This window comes from Gopherus flavomarginatus, chromosome 8 (assembly GCF_025201925.1).
Source record: "Gopherus flavomarginatus isolate rGopFla2 chromosome 8, rGopFla2.mat.asm, whole genome shotgun sequence".
Lineage (NCBI taxonomy): Eukaryota > Metazoa > Chordata > Testudines > Testudinidae > Gopherus > Gopherus flavomarginatus.
The window spans coordinates 19,515,592-19,538,527 of NC_066624.1; the positions used below are offsets into that span (position 1 = coordinate 19,515,592).

A 22,936-nucleotide genomic window follows, 5' to 3' on the forward strand; every position below is an offset into this window, starting at 1 on the left:
ATCAAAACAAATGTTTGTGCAGAAACATAAAAAGGATTAAATTTGTTGAACAAAGAGTTTGTTGCAAATAGTTCACCCAGCTTTAATTTGAGCAGCTACCACCCGACTCTGGAACGGCACAGTGATGTGTGAGGAACTTTCTTCCCCTGTTCTCAGATTTCTGGTCACCAGTTTGCTCAGACAGCTGAGCTAGCATGATATTAAGTTACTGGGGATCAATGACATTTATTTTTATGAGCTGCTAAGGAAGTGACATAGGGTCATGTTGAACACATTGCTTGAGGTATTAGGAACAACTCTCTCTTAAATGAGTAAAGAAGGTTCCTAGTGCAGCATCCATCATAGTTCCAATTGCCTGACCTTCTGTCTGTCTTTGAGGCAGGGAGTATTTCTTCTGTACAGTTATTGGTGGAAGGAACTTGAATATATTATACAGAGTGGACACTAAAAGAAAAGAGTCTGGGCAGTTCCTGGAGTGACTGAGGATGTGGGTGAGAAGCGCACCCTGTCACAATCTGGTATATCACCCTGAGGATGTTGTTCCTGGTTCTTCCACACATCCAGTCTTTGCTACCTACTCTTAAGTTTAAAATATGGCTTTTTCCTGATTAATGCGATGATTAAATGAAGTGGTGATTTCTCTGCTGTTGGTTTAATTAGATGGACTCGATTTGTGACGCAGTTTTCACTGTCAAAGGCCTGTTGCTAACTATAGCTGTGAGTTCTTACTACAGCAATAAAAATAATGAAAAGAGTGGATGCTGACAGAGCTGTTAGACATTTGAGCTGCAACAATCACTTTTAGGTTTTTCAGACACAATCTTTCTTCCTTGTTGTGTCTTCAAATATTCCCATACCAAGTACCTACAGCAAACTTTCTTCTAGTACCACAGTTCCCTCTGAACCTTCTCTGGGATAACTTTGACTCTAAACTCTTCCAACTATTGTTAAACCTTTCCTGTTCCAGTGAAACCCTTGTCTCAGATGCTCTGATACAATGATGAAGGCCACAGAAGTTCCTAGACAGGCGGTTAAATTTAGGCTTTGTGCTCCTTTTGCCAGTAGTCAGTTTCTGATGTCCGGCACTTCACATGCTCATCTCTGTGGCATCTCAGGCAGGTTGGCTAAGGCATCTTCTCAGAGATGTCCTAGAACTAACACTGAAGTTGTGCTTCTACCATAATCACTATATGGAGCAGTATGTACGCCGCACATACATTTGCCTTGCCGCTCCATGAACACCACTCCCACATTCATTTCTTCCTTGGTTTGCCGTCTCAGTGTTGCAGCTCTGGAGTTTGATACCACTGTGCTGTGAGTACACAGATCCCTGCTTTTCTTTAATACTTTAGTAAGGTCAGAGGCAAGGGTCATTCCTTTTTCTACAGGAAAGAAATATAAGGGATGATCTCTTTTATGACTTTGAAAAGAATGGGCAGTTCAGACCTTCAATCTTCTCACTGTGTAGAGGTCCTACCTAATCCCACTGGTTTCCAAGATTTTTCATTCTTTCATATCTAGTTTTAATACCACAATCATCTCTGTGATATCTAAGCTGTTTCCTTAATTTTCATAACCATAGTTAGTTACTCTGTGACTCAGTTACACTTGCATCGAGGTGTGTGGAAAGGTTAGAGAAACTCTTCTCTTGTCTCTTTTAGTTGAGAAGAAGATCCCTACGTGATTATGACTACTCAGCTGGAAACACCCTCAAAGAAGTAACCTGACTTTGGTATGAAAAAAAAAGGTTTAATGTAGCATATCATTTATGGTTCATGAAAGATTGCCTTGGGGCAACAGATATCTGGTATTTACATATACAGAGAATAAGACAGACTTTTATTCATCAACTCATTTGAAACAGGATTTTCAAGGTCAAGTTTAAGTTTTCAAATGTTATCAAGCCTGCTTCTAGCAGGTGTCTGAGGATTATTAACACAGATCCTAAATATTGTCCTTTATTCCCTACAGTGTTTTCTGGAAAAAAAAATCCCCCTGGGCTTATTTCTGCAGTATTTTTTCTTTGGAAGATATGAGGATTGTTGTCTGTTAAGATCTTATTGACTCATGGGGCCTTTTGACCATTGAAACAAATACAATGAGAATTATCAATACTGAAGACACTTTTTTGTATTTTAGTTATTGAGACATTGCATTTCAGTCCCATCTGCGAACCAGATTAATTTGAAGCCAGCTGCCTGAGGCAAATTACTAATTATGGCAGATAGAAGAGGGATGTTAATATCATCTTTATGTAAACATTTGATGTTAGCCCTGATTGACATGAGCAAAACAGCTACCCAGGAAAGTGTTTATGGGTAGATTGAGGACAAAAAATTAATCCAGATAATTGATAGAAGTTCATTTCTTAAAGAACAGAAATAGGGTTCAGAATTCAGCATAGACTGTACATTTTATGTTAGAAATGAACTTATTTCCATGATTTACAATGTATGGCAGATTCATGCAAATTGCATGTATTTGCACTAAGAACTACACAAAGCACTCAGCAAGGCACCTGCATTGTTCTGTAAAAATCACATAGGAAACAATTAAAAAAAACGTAAATGCCTATAGGTTCTAATTCAAAATCCATTGAAGTCAATGGAAAGACTCCTATTGTCCTTCAGCAGGTTTCACTGAAAGATCATGTCCTCAGTGAGAGAGTTATTTGGAAATACTATTGCTTCTAAAAATAAGATTAAGATTATTATGGAGAAAACTTTATAAACATAATGTAAATTTTCAAAGGCGTGGTTTCTCTTTTGTAAGTGAAATTAATATCCACACACCTACAGGCTTGTCTACATGGGGACATCCAGGAAAATCTGATTTAACTAATAGTGTGAATTTGAAGTGGATTCATTAAGATGCATGAAATCCCTATGTGGACAATGTCATTCAGAATTAAAGCGGCCTGAATTTGTTTTATCTTAATTCACATTCGAAGTACACCTCTACCCCGATATAACGCGACCCGATATAACAAGAACTCAGCTATAACGCAGTAAAGCAGTGCTCCGGGGGGGGGGGAGCTGCACGCTCCAGCAGATCAAAGCAAGTTTGATATAACGCGATTTCATCTATAATGTGGTAAGATTTTTTTACTCCCGAGGACAGCGTTATATCGGGGTAGAGGTGTACCTGTGACCACATTGGGAGTTGGATCAGGCCCTTAGTGAGCATGGATGTTATTCTCTACTGGGAATGAAACATATCAGCCTCTCCCTACAATCACTCCATTGATTAAAACAAAGGTCAGAGTCCCATGACATGACACCTCTGTGGCTGAACCCAAAATCTCCAAAAGGGGTCATTGTGGGTCACAACTGCTGTAACATTAAGTTAGCAATGAAATTATTCTGTGTATAACTGGTGTAGTCTCTTTAACAGTTCATCTAGAGACCTGTAGTATGGAAAACAGAAAACTGTGGCTGTCCATTGTAATAATCAGACAGAAGAGACCTTGTGAGAAATGCCAAGTTCCATGGAGGTGAACCTAAAAGGAAATAGAGCTACTTTAACACATCATTGTTCAGATATAATGTGCTACCTCAGTTCCCTCAAAGAGGCTTTTGCTCGCCCCATCTCTCCTAAACTTCCAATGTAAACAAAATCTCATTTCTTTCTTTCCAGACACATCTGATACAAGCCAAGCTGCAGCACTGGAGAAGTGTGTTGTTATAGTAACTGACATATGACATATCACTTCAAATGTCATAGAGCTTTCAGAAAACAGCAGTTTAACATCAAAACTGCAGTTTAACAAAGGCGTGAGGAGTTGCCTGCTGGGTTTAGTAATCGCATATGAAGTCCTTTGCTGCTGTGTCAAGCTCACCAATTTGAATCAGGCTCTGAGAGGCAGGGATGGGACCCTGGCACTCTCATAGGGAAAAAGCAAGCAAAAACCAAAAGCTCTTGCTCTACTTTTGAAACCACTGCAACCCCTGCTACCTTGAGATCTCTATATAGTCCCAGGCCTGAGCTGGGGCCAGGGCCAAGCTTCCATGGGAAGCTCCCTTGTGTGTCTGAGGGGTGCCCAGGCTACATCCATTAGAGTTATATGGGCCCATGGTGCCCAGGCTCCAGCAATATTCGGAGCATGGGGGCTTGGCTTCACCAATGTTTGGGGCCAGGTCTCTCTTCCCGGCCCCACCTGCTGCCCCCACAGTGTCCCCCAGCCTCGCTTGCCACCCCCGTGTGCCTCCCCAGGAGCATCCCTGCCTGCACCCTGGGCAGCTGGTGGCTGCCCTGCTGCTCCACACTGTGCTCCCTCACTGGCTGCTGCTGGCTATAACAAAGGGAGTGGCGTTGGCATCAGGCAGAGGCAGCTGCTGAGCCTCCGGGGGGGGGGGCGGGGTGAGGCACACACATGATGGCAACACCCCCACCCCGGTACCCACCAGGAGATGACTCCAACTCTGAGGGGGCTTCCTGGAGTCTGGACCTAAGCAGTTGGGGCTTGGGTGAGTGTCGGACTTGTGAGACTCTGCCCCCCCTGCACACAGTTACCACTCCTGCCCCTCACTTGGCAAGGGGCAGCGCCATTCCCCTCCCTCCTCCCGTCTCCCCCCCAGTGAGGCTACCGTGAGGGACAGCAACAGGGGAGGAAACGCACACGTGATGGCAGCCTCTCCCCCCCTGCACCCACCACAGGGAAGGCCTGGACCTGAGCAGCTGGGGCTTGGGTGAGTGTCGTGACACTCTCTCCCCCTTCCCCCACCCGTAGTCACCGCTTCTGGCCCACACTGGGCAAGGGGCCGCCCCATACCCCTCTTGTAGAACATCGCAAAAGAAGGGGCTCCATTTTGTTTTAATTTTAGAAAGCATTTGCTTTTGAGTGTTAGTGATCCAAGAGTGCTTGGTCATTTCCATATTCAAAAGAGTATTAATAAAGTTGATATTCTTAAATATTTTTTTCTTATGACAGCGATATTGTGCAATATAGGGAAATTGTTAAATGCTTACTGTTTCCATCCCATTTTTACATTATTTTTAAATATATATATTGGCTTACAAGGCAGGTGGGATGGGGGGTGGGACTTGGAGCCATTCTAGGCACTACCAAAAATTACACAAACCTGCCACCTCCTGCCCTCTGCAGCTGGTTGGTTCAAGCCATTCTGTGGATCATTTGTGGGAGGAGTGGGCTTGTGGTGTCTTCTCCTCAGCCTTCCCCTCTTCCTCTTCTGCCCCATACAGATGCACAGTGACTACAGTTGTGGCAGGCACTTGAGCTGGCTGTGCAAGGAAGGAGGGATAGGCTCTTCGCACGAGGAGCCGTGTACACACCAGCCACAGTCCAGCCTTCAGTAAAAGGTAGACCATATCAGGCTGTCTGTATATGTTTATAAGATTAGTTATGCCTGAAGGTACTAGTGGCCTGCCATCGTGCAAAAACAGTCACAGACCTCGTTCAGGTGAATAGGTGCGACATCAGGAGCACCTGAAACACTTTTATAGGGCAAAAAACTGATACTCCCAGTGAGATGTCAAGAAAGCGTGGCGCTAATAGGGTTTCCAAAGCCCATAACTCAGAGCTGGGAGGCTGGAAGAAGGCTATATCTCAAGCAGCTAGGAGCAGAAACCGAGCAAACAGAACGCCTCTCTCTGGAACAGAACTGACCATGTCTGACTTTAGTTTTCTGCAAAAAAGAGCTGCCCATGTGCAGTTTTGTGCCTACCACTGTCCAGGGAAACAAACCCTTGTGTATAAATAAACAGACTGCGCTCAGAAAATAACATGACTTCATGTCACTGATTTCTCCGCCAAACAGAAACTACTCTGCAAGGCCTGGATTTCAGCTACTGCTCAGCCAAAGAGGAGCAACATTTTTATTTTTACTTGGCATGAATGAGGACACTGCCCAGGATCGCCCAGAGGATTCAGGGGGCCTGGGGCAAAGCAGGGCAGCTGTGGCACTTGTACTCACCCGGCAGCGGTCTGCATCTTCGGCAGCATTTCGGCGGTGGGGTTCCTTCAGTTGCTCCGCGTCTTTAGCAGAACTGAAGGGCCCCCTGACGCCAAAATGCCGCCAAAGACCCAGACCGCCACTGGTCCAGTGCTCGCGGGGCCCCTGTGGGGCCCAGGGTCTGGGGCAAATTGCCCCACTTCCCTCCCCCGGGCAGCCCTGACACTGCCACGACCATAATGTCAGCCAAGGAGGACCTGTATACGTGCACATAGAAGGCATACAATTCAACTTCAGCTGCTATTCTGTGCTAAGAGGATTTCTAGGGTACTCTCATAAAAGATGTTTGGTGGGGAGCTACCCTAGGACTTCCCTAGGAAAGGATCCAGGAGAATGTGCATTGGCACTGCTCTGAGGCTATCATAAGGAGTCTGAGTTCTGACACAGGCTGCTCCGGGATTAGCTTTGTGGGTCGAAGCATTAAGCCATGTGTTCTTATTGTGCTTAACTAGGCACTTCTTTTCATTTCATGCAATAAAACTGTGCATGAATACCAATTCATTAGTATTGATGAGGCTGAAGAGCTAAAAACCCAGTCCTGCAGCCGTCTGCAGGCAAACTCCCAATGAGGTCTCCCAAAGGGCCCAAACCAAAACCGCAGATCAGAACAACCTGAAATTCTGAGATGGTATAGCTAATAAATCCTAGTTTGTACACAAGTTCTTAGGCTGACCCAGGGCCACTCAAAATGGGAATGAATCTGGGCTTGTGACAAACCTCTTTGTCAGAATCTTTAAGCCCAGGAGGGACCATCAGATCATTTTGACTGACCTCCTGTCTATCACAGACTGTTATATTTCACCCTGTGACCCCTGTATTTATAGATTCATAGATTCTAAAGCCAGAAGGGACCATCGTATCACTTAGCCAGACCTCCTGTATATCACAGGCATTAGAACTTTCCCAATATAATTTCTAGAGTAGATCTTTTAGAAAAACGCCCAGTTATGATTTTAAAATGGCCAGTGATAGAGACTCTACTTTGATCCTTGGTAAATTGTTCCAATTATTAATTACTCTAGCCATTAAAAATTCACACCTTATTTCTAGTCTGAATTTGTCTAGTTCAACTTCCAGCCATTGGATTGAGTTAGACTTTTCTCTGCTAGACTGAACAGCCTATTATTAAATATTTGTTGCCCAAGTAGATGCTTGTAGACTGAAATCAAGTCACTCTTTAGCCTTACGTTTGTTAAGCGAAATAGACTGAGCTCCTTAAGTCTATCATTATAAATCGTTTTTTTCTAATCTTTTAATCGTTCTTGTGGCTTTTCTCTAAACTCTTTCCAATTTATCAACATCCTTCTTGAATTGTGGGCACCAGGACTGGACACAGGATTCCAGCAGTGGTCACACCAGTGCCAACAGGGCCGGCACTTCCATTAGGCGACACTAGGCGGTCACCTAGGACGCCAGCATTCGGGGGCGGCATTTTGTGTGCTCCCCACGGGGCGCACGGGAGCTTCCGGTTCCGCTCCTGTCGCACCGCTGAAGAAGGACCTGCTGCCGACGTGCCGCAGGAAACAGCGGCAGGCAATTGAGCAGCTCGATGACTGCTGCTGTCGCCTGTGGCATTTTGGTGGAGGGACCTTCTTCAGCAGTGCGATGGGAGTGGAACCGGAAGCTCCCGTGCGCCCCGTGGGGAGCGCACAAAATGCCACCCCCTGAATTCTGCCTAGGGCGCCAGAAACCCTGGCGCCGCTCCTGAGTGCCAAATACGGAGGTAAAATAACCTCTCTACTACTACTCGAGATTCCCCTGTTTATGCATCCTAGGATTGCACTAGGTCTCTTGGCCACAGCGTCACACTGAGAGCTCCTGTTCAGCTGATTATCCACCATGACCCCTAAGTCTCTTTTCAGAGTCACTGCTTCCCCCATCCTGTAAGAATGTCTGACATTCCTTGTTCCTAGATGTATACTGAGTTAGACCAAAGCATTTCAGTCCTTAGGAGACTAACCTGTGGCACGCCCCCACGGGGAGAGACTGAGGTGTTCTCAATGTCTGAAGTACCTGCAATGGCAGGGAACTGATTAGGTGAGATACACCCTGATGATACTAATGGCAATTCATGCTCTATGCTGCAAAGCTAGGCAACTGCCCTCACCCCTCCGACAGACACACATGGTCCTGCCAATCTGAACTGGGGGGAAATTCCTTCCTGAACTCAAATCTGGGGATGAGTTTGACCCTGATCATATAAGCAAGAAAAACCAGCCAGACATCAGAGGGCGGGTCTATACTACTGCATCCAACGAAGTGGGTATTCACCCACGAAAGCTCATGCTCCAATATGCCTGTTAGTCTATAAGGTGCCACAGGACTCTTTGCTGCTTTTACAGATCCAGATTAACACGGCTACCCCTCTGATACTTGACTACCTCTTAAGTAGATCTAACTTACATCGCTCATGGGTGTGAAAAAGACACACACCCACACCCTGAGTGACACAAGTTACAGCGACCTAAGCGCTGTCCACACCAGTGCTATGTCCTGTCTCCAGCAATTGCCAATCTCTGATGCTTCAGAGGAAAGTGAAACAAAAACAAAAAACCCATCCAGAATGCATCTAGCCAACTGTGCTTTGGAGATAAAATTCCTTCCTGACACCGGCAGGTGATTATACTAGTTTTGATTATACTCACTGTCTTAATGCAGAGCTGCAAGTGTAATGAGCATGTCAAAGGCAATCCTGTTTTCCCCCCACCCTTGAAGAAAGGGGGTCACTCTGGCAACGAATCTGATTCTGTGCCATCTGGATCTGAACCAGGTGTATTTTGTGTGTTTGGAGATTTTATCGGGAACATTTTGCACAACTCTGTGTAAAATGTAACTGTTATATCAGGATGAAAATTGTTTTTCCTTAACAGACATGCGCAGTTCCCACTGGCATTAATGGAACACACACACACATGCACAAAGATATAAACGTTGCTGTAGAAAGAGAAAATAGATACGTATATAGTTTAGTGCTTTGAAATGTAGCACTAAACTAAAGATGTTGGGTCCAATCCTCAGCTGATGTAAATCAGCCTCTCTTCACTGACATCAGTGGAACTATATCAGCTTAAAACAGCAGAGGCGGTGAATCACTAGGAACAAAAAATTCCGAATTACAAGAGAACTTTTTGAAGCCTGCATAGAATCACAGCACTTTCTTTTCATGATCATTCAAAAGTATTTGTATTTAACCTCAGCATTTTCCCATTATACTGACGACCCTTTCAATAAAGCTTCAGTTTATCTTTAGTTCTGTGCTACTTTCTGTCATTCTGGTATATCTCTAAACAAGATAACCAGTCTTTCTAGAACAGTGAGAAAAGACTACAGTTCAATTTCCCATGTATGGTCCATATTTTGTCACTAACATCAGGATAAAACAGAAAAGTAGTATTTCAATTTAACTCTGTCAGAAAATATCTATCTATCTATCTATCTAATGTTCCAGCAACATATTGCTAGTTAGTATTCAAAGGATTTGTGGAATGGTTTCTGAATTGTAAGTGGGACATCCTTCAAAGTTATCTTTGATGATCTGGAGTATTTCTTCATTGTTTGCTTTGGATTATTTACAACTATTATCAAAAGGCTGCACACGAGGGCCTTTTATGGTTAAATCACATTAATCCCTCAATTCTTGGGAACATGTTCCAACAGGGAACATGTTCCAGTGGATTTCAGAACAGAAATTAGGCATTGGAATGGACAGATAGGTAGACAGATGTTCTAATCAAAGGACAGGAAAAAATCTACAGTGTGTCTAGTATTACGTACTGTGACAAAGTTCCTCCTTTACCTTGGTGGGTCCTGCGCTTATTGGCGGATTTGCTCACCTCAGTGATCTTCCCCTCTGGTGGAACCCACAGTCTGGGTCAACTCCTCCTGTGTTGGATCAGGAGTTGCAAGGTTTGAGGGGAACCCAGGCCCACCCTCTACTCCGGGTTCCAGCCCAGGGCCCTGTGGATTGCAGCTGTCTATAGTGTCTCCTGTATCAGCTGCATGACAGCTACAACTCCCTGGGCTACTTCCTCCAAACATCTTCTTTATCCTCACCACAGGACCTTCCTCCTGTTGTCTGATAATGCTTGACCTTCCTCCTGGTGTCTGATAATGTCTTGATTGTCTGATAATTCCTCAATCCTCCAGTAGCACATCCTCCCAGTCTCAGCTCCTTGCGCCTCTTGCTCCCAGCTCCTCACATGCGCTTCCTCTCCTCTGGCTCATCCCTGCCTGACTGGAGTGAGCTCCTTATTAAACCCAGGTGCCCTGATTAGCCGGCCTTGATTGGCTGCAGGTGTTCTAATCAATGTGGCTGTCTCCACTGCCTTCTAGAAAGATCTTAATTGGCCCCAGGTGCCTTGATTAACCTGGAGTAACTGCCATTTGGTTACCATGGTACTAGGGATTTGTTTAGCCTGGGGTTAACATACCTGTTCCTCAGTACTTTACTGTAGCCATCTGGCCTTACCCCATCACAGTACACATAGCAGCCCACTTATCAGCTACATTATTTGTAAATGAGGATGAGAGAAAAAATTGTACAGTACAAAAGGTAACATTCATGGGCCTTGATCTTGCAAGCACTTTTGCATGTGCTTAATTTTAAGTATATGGCCAGTCTCATTGATTTCAGTAGGACTGCCCATGTGATTAATGTTAAGCACATGTGCGACCCAGGGTCTGTTACAGGTCCCCCTCTCTGCCAAACCACAGAGGAAATGAGTTATTGCCCCCCACAACTACAGTGCTTTATTTCAAGCTGTAGCAACTCATGCTCTTTGCTCTGGAGGTCTCCAGTTCAATAGCCAGTCTGTTGGTACGGCCGTGCCAATGCATGGCAGCTATCACATGTGTACAGGTTGAAGTCAATGGGACTGCTCACCTGCTTAAAGCTAAGCACATGCATCAGTGTTTGCAATGTTGGGATCTGTCTTTGAAAAGTGATTCCATGTATTAATAGCAAGAAAACAATAGCTTAGATTTATATATTGGAATTTAATTAAAAAACCCACTAAATTGCTACACAGAGTATCTATCGGTAAATCACTTTACCCACATCCTTAATTTGGGATGTGAAAATGAATACTATCTGAAACTGAAACTGCAGGGGGAATTTAAGTAAGGCAGAATATGATTACTCAGATTGGAAATTGAGCAGGAGACCAGGACTGACACAGCTACTCTTACAAACAGGATCAAAGAATCTTTCATTAGGATCTTCATTTTGTGTGTTCTGTGTTGTACAGCACCTCCAACAGCACAGTACCCCCACATCACCTCCCCAAACTGTTCTGGGACACTGGCTCAGAACTGATTCAAAGGGAAATGTGCTCTCTACAGAATCAACAACATCCTGGGATTTTCCATAGTGATGTCATATTCAATTAATAGCCAGGCCTTATCTAGCTAAGTCTGTGACCTGTCCAGATCCTCTGGAGCTTCTGAACAACTGGGTATCTCTTACCAAACTATTAGCTAATATAAAAATTCCTTGCCTGAATATTTGACTAACCTGCTTTTCACCACTTGGCTTCCTGTAACTCAGAAGCAGCTCCACTGCTCCAACCACCTCCTTCCGTATTGCATACAACAGAGCATCTCCCACATAAATACTGTGGCTCAGCAGTAACTCCATGATCTCCAGGTTTTCATTCTCTATGGCTATTAAAAGGGCACTGCGTCCAAGAGGATCCATACAGTTAATGTTGATGTTGTAGTAGATTTCTGCCTCTTGTAAGGCATGTTTCACACTGGCATAGTCCCCCTTCTCCACAGCAATGAGATAGGCCTTCTCTTCTTGCGAGAGCTCTGCTTCTGCTCGCACAATCTGCAATGGGATCCGGTCTCTGTACGGTGAATAATTTACCTTTTTGTAGTATAGCTGGGCCATTGTTCATAGTGACTGTGCAACCTGTTTGGAAGAAAGAAGAAGGACACTTAGGGACTGAAATTACAGCAACTACTAGCTTCCATTCAAGTGGAACAAATTGCTAAAGGTCAATTGTAGTGAAAGTTTCGGGCTTATTTTCAGTACAATGAATTTAATACTCCCCAACACTCATCAAAGGAGGGGCTACATGGAAAAGTAGAAGTTGCAGTGTCATATTCCTCAGGACAATGCACAAAGTGACACCGGTTGTACTTTAAATGCCATGCCAATGATTTTCTTTATCTGCTAACCAGCACCAGCTGTTGTTAGTGGACTATCCATCAAATGTGTGAATAAGTGGATTTCTCACCTCTGCTATGTTTCCACTCAGTGTTTTTCCTCTCCCTTTATAATCATTGGACCATGTCCTCAGCTAGTATAAATCATCATAGCTCCATTGAAGTCAATGGGCCTGTGTTGATTTACACCATCCAAAACTGGCCTGTTATACTTAATGAATTTTCCTTTTATTGTGCGCTCTCTCATTTGCTATCTTTTATTTTTTCTTCCTTTGAAGAAGGGATTAATTTCCCCCCTGTGTTTATACTCTGGCCTGGTCATAGTTTTATTTTAAAACCTCAGCACATTTTTTTAATTTAACTTTCTCCCATTTATAAATAGCTCCTGAAGTTGAGTTCAAGTTACTGGAGCTCCCTAGAGTCAGCAGGGCTGCCTGCAGCCTAGGAAAAAACTTCCTTTGAACAAGTGTAGCAAATTGAACTTCAGCTCCATCCCATCACTACTTACTAGCCCACAAGGCTACCTGACAAATAGGCCAGGTATACATGCAGCGGCGGCTTCAGGCACCAGCCCAGCCTGCCGGTCCCTGTGGTACGCCGAAGCCACAGGACCGGCGGACCTCCTGCAGACAAGCCACCAAAGGCGGCCTGCCTGCCATGCTTGGGGTGGCAAAAAAGCTAGAGCCGCCCCTGAGCACAGGGGATGGAAAAGCACCACGCTGAGGATACAGGGGCCTTCAGACATTGTTTAATGTTGTTGTCTGCAGGCTGGAGCCAATGAGGTCCAAAAAGTCAGTATCATAGCAGTACATAAGTTAAAAACACCAGTTAGAGCTGTTTGCCCAATGCAGAATTGTTCCACGCAGCAAATTTAACAGGGTTTTGTGTCATTCAGTTTTACGCCAGGTGGCAAGGTGAGATTTTTAAGGGGAGAAAACAGATGGAGAAGGAGGGTTTTGTGAGTCACACACAGGCCTGGGAGTCAGGAGGGCTGGGCTTTATTTTTAGCTTTGCCACAGATTCCCCATACAAGAGCCGACATCTTTTCGTACTTGTGCTTTCAATGAAGTGATCAACCTCAGTTATTTATGCTGAAGAAGTATTCTGTCAAGATTGACAAGCCAAAAAATAGACCAGCTTTCCATCTGTCAGGTCTGACCTTCTGTAACCCAACCAAGTATTCACTTGTTCTATCCCAAATAGAGAGTTTATTATTTTCTTACTGCTAGACTACCAATAACTCAACCAGTGTAACACGTTGTCCTGCACATGCACCTGTTTATTTTTAGTGTTATTGTGATGCCTTGTTTATATGTGCAGTAAAACTATTAGTGAAGGTGGGGAAAATATTTTCATTCCATCCACTTGTTGTGCAGTGAGTGCAAATACTTTTTATTGTAATCTGCATAAATATCTAAATCTGAAGTGTGTGTTCACAGCATCTCGCTACTTAGTGTGAAATTTAAATTTCACTGAATAAGCTGAGGGGCTAACCAGTCAGACCTGATGTGGCAGTTTCCTATTGTACAGAATATTGCACTACAGGTATATCTCTGCTCTCTACGATGTGGCTTTAGAAGTGCTTGCCATAGGGCAGCTGTGTTTAGTAGATTAAGGACTGAATCAGATTCTCTTTTCGCTCGAGTGTTTAGGGCAGGGGTGGCCAACCTGTGGCTCCAGAGCCGCACGTGGCTCTTTGGAGGTTAATATGCGGCTCCTTGCACAGGCACCGACTCCAGGGCTGGAGCTGCAGATACTAACTTTCCAATGTGCCAGGTGGTGCTCACTGCTCAACCCCCTGCTCTGCCCCAGGCCCTGCCCCTACTCCACCCCTTTCCCCAAGGCCCCTGCCCCTTCCCCCCAGCCTGCGATGCCCTCACTCCTCCTCCATCCCCTACCAGAGCCTCCTACGCATGTGAAACAGCTGATTGGACAGGCAGACGGCGCTGACTGGTGGGGCTGCCGGCGGGCGGGAGGCACTGTGGGCTGGAGGGCGGGAGCTGATGGAGGGCTGCTGACGTATTACTGTGGCTCTTTGGCAATGTACATTAGTAAATTCTGGCTCCTTCTCAGGCTCAGGTTGGCGACCCCTGGTTTAGGGGCTTGTGTTTTCTGAAACAGGTTGATCCCAGTTCTATCCCAGCTGTCACCATGAAACTGGGGGTAAGTACTGGCATGCAGCAAAGGGACATCTGTGAATGTCTTAGAAGGCCATATATTCGTTACAATGGGTTAGGCCAGTCAGAAAATGCTCTGTGAGAACCCCTGCTACTGATGAATATGGGAGTATTTCTCAATTTACAAGAATTACAGCTCCACTCACATCTGTTTAAACCGTTAGAAGCACATATGCTTTAGAAACAATCTGAGATATGGTTGAAGCCTTGCACACAACCCGTCTTAAGTACTTTGGCTTCGTTTCTTGACGCTAAACATAGTGGCTTCTGTTATTTTGTTGTACATATTGTCTGTGGCATTTGCGTGCTTAAGTGATGTAACTTAAACAGACAGCTCAATGTGCTAGGATGGTAGTCAGTAAGGCAGCCAAGCCATTCCCAGACTGATTATTTTCTGTGTCCCCCTCTTCTGACATAGTCTAAAAATCACAGCCCTTGCTGATATGGTTATGTCAGTTACATTTGTTAAGTGTAGACTTGCCCTAAGTGACTTAGGAGCTCAGCACCTATTGACATTCAATAAGACTTAGGCTCTTAAGGGGTCAAGAAACTGAAAAATGGAGCTATCCAGCTCCTATGTCACTTAGGCCTGGTCTACATTACCCGAGGTCTAAAAGGCATCATTCTGGCCAGAAAGATGGGAGCTATAACGCAAGGACATCAGCAGCTTGCAAGGAGTTAAGGTGTCAACAGGAGATGGAAAGGGCCTGAAAGCAAAGAAGAACTGAAGTGACCCTCAGCGAAGTGAGAGTGATGCAGAGGACGACATGAGAAGGGAGACATCATTCTCTTGTGAAGATTGATGTTTCAACGTGCCTGAGATCTTTTAGTGAGAAATTCAAGTCCAGCTGGACATCTTTTACTCCTATTTCTATTTGCTTTCATGGAATTATTTGCAAATAGTGGGCCAAATTCTCCAATGATTTTCAATCACTGCCACCCTGTGAAAGTCAGTGGAGTGGCGCTGGGTGTAAATCATTCAAGAATTTAGTCCATTGTCTTTCCAATAGCTTTTTGTAAAGGAAAAAACCCCACAATTCATATTAACCTTTAAAACAGATAGATCCTGGCCTCCAGTATAGCCTAAGGTTCTGATCCACCAAAGCATTTGCTTCATTTCAAGCACGTGAGAAGCCCCATGAAATCAGAGTAGGAAAAATTCATCAACTGAATTATTTGCTCTGAATTATTCATTCAGCTCTGTTAAATACGCTGTCACTTGTACAGCTGCTCCCCCCTCAAACAAACCGTTTCTGGGGGTGGAAATGATAGCATGCAATGTCCAAGCTAATATATTTCTCATTGGGTTACATTGCAGATCGACCAAGCTGTTTGTTAACTCTTGTTTGTCTGTTCAGATTTAGATCTAGAATGGATGAGGAGGGGTTGTAGATGGACGTTCTAATCTCATTATATCTTTCCTGTAAAATCAGAACATAAAGCCACCCGTTAGCAAAATGATCACATATACTCAGACAGCTAACAAATTACCACAAGTGCTACTGTATAGTGTGTCACTCACTTTCATACTTCACTGGCCTGCTGTGAGCAACATCATACACATAAAGAAGTCATGATTGCTGATCAACAGATTTGCATTGACCATTGCTGCTTATTTATTCTAGAGACAGAAACTTGCCCTCTTATAAGTATTTAGGGAAATTTAAAAAAATGGTGAAATCAAACTCAGAAAAGATCTGTGTAAGTCCCAGGGACATCAAAGGGAAGCAGCAGCGAAGTATTTGAAATGTAGCAAAAACAGAAACATGGCTGCTATTACACAGTGACTTTAATATACTGAAATCTGCAGAGAAAGCTTGAAAAATATACATTTTTCATTTGACTTCCTTTCACAGAGCAAAGTCTCCTCCTAGCCAAGTTAATATTTGGGACTAGGGAAAGGTGTTCTGAATGGTACATGTGCTGGATTTCAAAAGCATCAATGACTATATAAACACTATGTATGTGATGGTGATATCCAAACAATAAAATGCAGAGCATTGTAAAAAGCAGGAGAACCAGGTAATAAATTACATATCACATGGTCCATACTTAATCATTTATCTTTGACTATATTGCCTGCCTCAAGCTCATTTATTCCCTCTTTATCAGATCTACTTGTAATATTCCAAATCTTCAAACAGCTTCAAAAAGCCGCTATTTTTATTTAAGCTGCCTCTTAAAGAAATGGGAGTTTTATCCTGTTAAATGTAGCCATTTCAAACCTCTATAAATGACCTGAAATAGCTTTTCTGTACCCACAGCATTAAGGTCTGAACTCTCAGCATCTTCTAGGGCATTTCCCATTGCATAGATTGGCATTGCCACTTTGCAAAAGATAAAGTTCCCTTTCTAGTGCTGCAGAGTCAGGAGACATCAGAGATCAAATATGTCAGTTCTCCAGGAATGAATACTGCTCATCCTTGACTTTGAGCCAGTGTAGTTTTGGAAGAGACAGTCCACAAACAGGGAGGAAGAAAGAAGCCTTTCTCTGAGTTGTAGCTGAAATAAAAAATGGCTCTTGTTTGAAGCTATTGAGAGATTTAATACATTTCATCGCATATGCAAAACCCAGAGAACTCTATTCCCATACCATTCCAAAGCATACAAACATAACAGCACTAACTTAGGATGCACCAGATAAGCCGGATACGGCTCTGTCTCCAAGAGGTGCAAAAATAATAAAATATTAAACCCCTTTCAATGTAACAACATTTTTTTCTATAACACTTCTTCCTCTGGAGAAATGCACATTGATAAGCTTCATAGAAGAAGTGGATTTGAGGAGGCACAAGGGATGGTATGGAAGATGACACAAAGATCAGACCGAGAGAAGGAAACAAAAGAAATGGTCAGGTGGGAAGCTTGAGTGACATGAAGGAAGCACTGGGGATGTAGGAAGAAATGAAATAAGGGAAATCTTATTATTAATAACTATATCCCTCCATAGATAGATACTATCAATGATGGGGACACATAGCTGCCAATCATGAATGCTGCTTTCTGCCACTGTGAACATTTCGTGATATTTCACCAGATTTTCACAGGATAATTTCTCAGGAATATTTGGCATTTGTTTGATTCTGCCCATCACATTTCACAGGATATAATCCAGGGTGTGACATTCTAAAATTCTCATCCCTTGAGACTTCTGGTGAAGACTTAAAATGCAATGAGTCAATGTTAGTTTGTTTCCTTCTAATAAAATAGGACAATCTAGATAACGGGTTTATTTTTTATCACTTGTTTTGCCTGATGATTGACAGATAGACAAGTGACATAAATCACCAGGGCCTAACTATGTAATGAAAGCAGAATATACATGTACATACATATAGTTTAATTGCAGGAACTTATTGCTGACAACTGTTGTGAACATCTGCCTAAGCGATGAAAACAAGAATCAAATACTCAAGAGCCACCTTTCCTGCTTGATGGGGCTCAGTGTGAACAGCCAAACAAAATCGCAGATTGGAGTTGTCAATCAAATACTGTATCTGTCACTGTGCAAATAACACATTAGTTGTTCCCTTTTAGTGTAAGTGCATTCTGGAAGAGATTGACAAAATTGTGTGTGTGTAGCATTAAATGTTGTCAATGCATCTTATGTCACTTTGTCCTATGCTTGTATGGCATTTTTTCCTCCTTGTTGACTCAATGAAGGCATCATCTGCACTTTTCATTCTCTACCTGGGGCTCGAGCTCTTTGAAAACTGGTAGGTTCAATTAGCTCTTCAGTCATTCTGAGAGTCTGTGCATTTAATAATATTGATCAGTTTTAAAAGGTTGTAAAACTGTGTTCTGACATAGTCCAGAAGGGTTATTTAAGTAAATAGTATTACAGTTACTTAATGGACCTACTGAGTCTGTGATTGGATCCTTTTAAGTGCCTTAGTTCTTATTCACTAACTATGCCGGAAAAAGCATATGGCCTCTTATGCCCCAGCTTGCAGGCTGATCTGCACAGGCAGACCCCTGTACTCGTACTGAGCCCCCTTATCTTCAGTGGGGCTCTTTGTAGATGCAAGGGCCTGACTGAATGGATCTCACTGCAGGATCAGGGCTTAAGAGTCCCACATCCTAGATGCCAGCTGAGATTTATATTCCAAGTAGAAGAGGTCCTTTTTATAAAGAGGTGGCATTTTAATACTGTTAAATGCACTGAATGTAGAACTCACCATTGAGGCAAAGTGAATTTTACATGGGTGTGTGACAGTGGAGGTCCAGATACCCCAGGGGGAGAAGAGGGAGTCTGAACCCCAAAGAATAAGCAATTGAATCAACTTATTGTATACAATATTATTATCTTATAAAAGTGTACCGAGTACAATGCCTAAAAACTGATGTCAGGCTGGTCATGAATATCATTCCCTGATGGATGGTGTGTTAAGATTTATGTGTGTGTGCTGAAAATATGTTCCTAAAATGTGTATTGGGGCTGACTTGATAAACAAGTTTGTCCCAGTCTAAGGAATGTTGTTTTGCCTATTTACCCGTCTCTCCAATGTAAATTGATCAAGGTGATGCCAGAGACAATGGAAGTTACATTTCAATATGAATCAACAGGGAGGTGGGAAGTCAACGGGAAGAGACAAACAGCAGGGGAGAAGAACTTTATCTGGGGATAGACACTTCAGAAGAACACATTTCCAAGGTTTGCTGTACTATACAAAGGAGGGGAGAGAACCTCTTTGTTATCCATTGCTTATGGGGAAAAAGAGGCCAGTGCTATGGAAATCTCTGAAAGCTGGATCCTTCAGCAGGGTGGGTTGAAGACTCTGAGAACTGACTGTAGATGAGGAATTGCCCGAGACCACATTTATAATCTGTTAAATTTAGACACTAGAAAGCATATTTTTTACTTTTGTTTTGTTTGTGACCATATCTTCCTTATTTTGTCTTGCTCGGTATCATTTACACCCATGTTCTTTAATAATAAACTTATCCTTAGTTTTACTATAAACCATGCTGTGTATTAAGTTAGAATGTGTCCTCAGAAATCCAACACGCTAGTGTGTACACTGTCTCTTTGGACTCAATAATTTCTGTGAGTGTCCAATGAGAGGGACTGGACCCCGCAGAAATATGCTTCTGGGGAACTGGGGTTCACTGGATGTTACCTGCAAACTTGCAAAGCAAGATTCAGATGGGCAGAGTCTCAGGAAGTTTGCTGGTGAGGCAGACATCTAGTGGTATGACAGGAAGCTGACACACAGTTTCCACTCCAGCAGAGCTCACTCTTGCTGAGGCAGAGAGGTAACACGGTGATTTATGGTCCTGATCTCCCTAACACACGCACACACTCCCTTCCCCTGGGGCCCCTCCCCTGGAATATTCTACTCTGTTCTACTTAGACTCTAATACCATGCCCATCACTACGGTATCTGAGCACCTTTACAAACCATACATCACAATCAGAAGGAAAAAGTTATTCCACAGCAGGACAGAAATTTCTTCTAAAGCTTTTCTCAGAGGACCCTGCAGCAGTCAGGCTGTGGCTGGCTGACTGACATGCACAGTGTTTGTATCTCAAGGTCTGTTGACAGTCAAGACAATTTATCTGCAACAAAAAAGGCCGATATTCTCCCTTTCATCCCTGATGTTTCCCATTTCTGCTTTTTTTCTCCCTTATGGTTCCTTCTGCTCCAAACCCTGGGGTCTGTCAACCTTGGTATTGTCTTTTAACAGAATTTTCCCTTTAAAATGTTGGATTCAAAGAGTATGGTTCTATACCGGCGTGGCTTAAATAAAATATTCTCTATTTGCACCTGGTGGGATTTTTGCAAGCTACGTTAAAAATACAAATTACTTACATTCCAGCTTCATCTTGTAGGCAAACCTCTTAATTAATTCACTAATTGTTCTGGGGTTGGGGGGTTGGAAGACACCTGAAGTGGGACTAATAAGAAGCCCAGTATTCTGCGCGGGAGTCTCCAGGGAGACAAGAAGAATCATGCTGGCTAGAGAGTGTCCTCCTGTCATAAACAGATAGCTAAGGGTTAATGTCTCTTTCACCTGAAGCACCTGACCAGAGGACCAATCAGGAAACCGGATTTTTTTTTCAACTCTGGGTGGAGGGAAGTTTGTGTCTGAGTCTTTGTTTTCTGTCTGCCTGCTCTCTCTGAGCTTTGGAGAAGTAGTTTCTACTTTCTAGTCTTCTGTTTCTAAGTGTAAGGACAAAGAGATCAGATAGTAAGTTCTATGGTTTCTTTTCTTTGGTATTTGCATGAATATAAGTGCTGGAGTGCTTTGATTTGTATTCTTTTTGAATAAGGCTGTTTATTCAATATTCTTTTAAGCAATTTACCCTGTATTTCGTCACCTTAATACAGAGAGACCATTTGTATGTATTTTTCTTTCTTTTTATATAAAGCTTTCTTTTAAGACCTGTTGGAGTTTTTCTTTACTTCAGGGAAATTGAGTCTGTACTCACCAGGGAATTGGTGGGAGGAAGAAATCAGGGGAGATCTGTGTGTTGGATTTGCTAGCCTGATTTTGCATTCCCTCTGGGGGAATAGGAAAGTACTTTTTGTTTCCAGGACTGGGAACAGAGAGGGGGAGTCACTCTGTGTAGTTTCACAGAGCTTGTGTCTGTGTATCTCTCCAGGAGCACCTGGAGGGGGGAAGGGAAAAAGGATTATTTCCCTTTGTTGTGAGACTCAAGGGATTTGGGTCTTGGGGTCCCCAGGGAAGGTTTTTCAGGGGGACCAGAGTGCCCCAAAACACTCTAATTTTTTGGGTGGTGGCAGCAAGTACCCGGTCCAAGCTGGTAACTAAGCTTGGAGGTTTTCATGCTAACCCCCATATTTTGGACGCTAAGGTCCAAATCTGGGACTAAGGTAATGATATGAGTGGCAGTGGTGGGAGGATAGACAGAATCCAGAAGCCAGTAGGAATATTATATTTTTCTTTTCTCTGCTAAGGGCTTTTTAGCAGAGAGAAACAGTTTGGTTTTAAAAGGGAACCAAAGAGAATTTTTTTTCTGCTCTCTCTGGCAGTTTGTGGCTTGCATGTTAAGCAAGAAGCCATTACCAGACTGTTAAGGGTCTTTTGTCATGCAATAGCCCTCCCATTAGGAGGCAAGTACCAGCACTATATGCATGCAAATAAAGTGTTTTTTCAGGTTTACTTAACATTGAAGATTAGCTAAAGGCACTGTTGCTAGGCAGACTCCAGGAGGCAACAGAGCCTGCAGTTCAGAAGATAAACACCGGAGGGCACCCCAACACAAGAAAACAGGAATCATGACTTCTAAGGCAAAAATTGAGGCCGAGGAGCAATTCAGAGAAGCTGAACACAGGCGACAACTGGAAATAAAACAAAAAGAGATGGAGATGAAAGAAAGAGAAGAACAAATCAAACAGGCAGCACACAAAAGAAAACTAGAAGAAGAAGAGTTCGCCCACCGAAGGAAACAAGAAGAAGAAGAGTTGGCCCACCGCCGAGAAATGGAAAAACAACAAAAAGAAAATGAAGAGAAGGAAAAACAGAGAAAGCATGAACTGGACTTGGCAAAAGCTGGGCTGCATGTGCCAGCCAACCCTAACAACCCGGCGCCAATTATTGCTCCACAGCACAGGAAATTTCCCACCTACAAGGCAGGGGATGACACCGAGGCCTTCTTGGAAAATTTTGAAAGAGCCTGTCTTGGGTACAACATCCCCGAAGACCAGTACATGGTAGAATTGAGGTCACAGCTCAGTGGACCTTTAGCAGAGGTGGCAGCTGAAATGCCTAAGCAGCAAATGAATGACTATAAACTTTTTCAAACCAAGGCCAGATACAGAATGGGGATAACCCCAGATCATGCCCGTCGGCGCTTCAGAACCCAAAAGTGGAAACCAGAGGTGTCATTTCCCAAACACACCTACTACATTGCAAAAAACTATGAGGCCTGGATAACAGGAAACAACGTTCAAACCTTGGAAGAACTGCACCTCCTCATACAAATGGAGCAGTTCTTGGATGATGTTCCTGAAGACATCACACGGTACATACAAGATGGAAATCCCAAAGATATCGCTGAGGCGGGGGAGATTGGAGCCAAATGGATGGAACTGGCAGAAAGCAAGAAAGCTACTGTCAAGGGGAACGATTACCCCAGGGGGCACACAGACCATAAACCCTACAACCGAGGACAGCCAAAGACCCCACATACCACCCAAGTAAAGCCACAGACACCCTACCCTTCCACCTCCCCAGTCTCCAGTAACTCACCTCGGCCCAGTGACCCATCAGATGGAAGATGCTTTAAGTGTAATGAACTGGGACATATCAAGGCCAACTGTCCCAAGAACACCATGCGAGTGCAATTCATTACACCACCATCACCCCAAAGATCCCCAGGCCCGGATGCCTCTCAAATACCCTTGGAGCGAAGGGAAAATTTGAGAGTGGGCGGAAAGAAGGTTACTGCGTGGAGAGACACGGGGGCACAAGTGTCAGCTATCCACCAATCCTTCGTTGACCCCAAATTCATCAACCCAAAGGCCAAAGTTACAATTTACCCCTTCATGTCACAAGCTGTAGACTTGCCTACAGCTCAACTGCCTGTCCAGTACAAAGGCTGGTCAGGAATGTGGACTTTTGCAGTCTATGACAATTATCCTATCCCCATGC

General features: G+C 43.6%; 1 protein-coding gene across 3 annotated transcripts in view; it reads right to left on the reverse strand.

The window, feature by feature from the left end:
• TRPC5 (transient receptor potential cation channel subfamily C member 5) overlaps positions 1-22,936 on the reverse strand; it is a 143,149-nt gene that overhangs the window by 80,519 nt on the left and 39,694 nt on the right. For all 3 annotated transcript variants that reach the window (XM_050966215.1, XM_050966214.1, XM_050966213.1), the window contains exon 2: positions 11,485-11,883. In XM_050966215.1, the coding sequence (XP_050822172.1) occupies positions 11,485-11,862 (378 nt within the window). In that variant the 5' untranslated portion in view covers positions 11,863-11,883. The remainder of the gene's footprint in view (positions 1-11,484; positions 11,884-22,936) is intronic.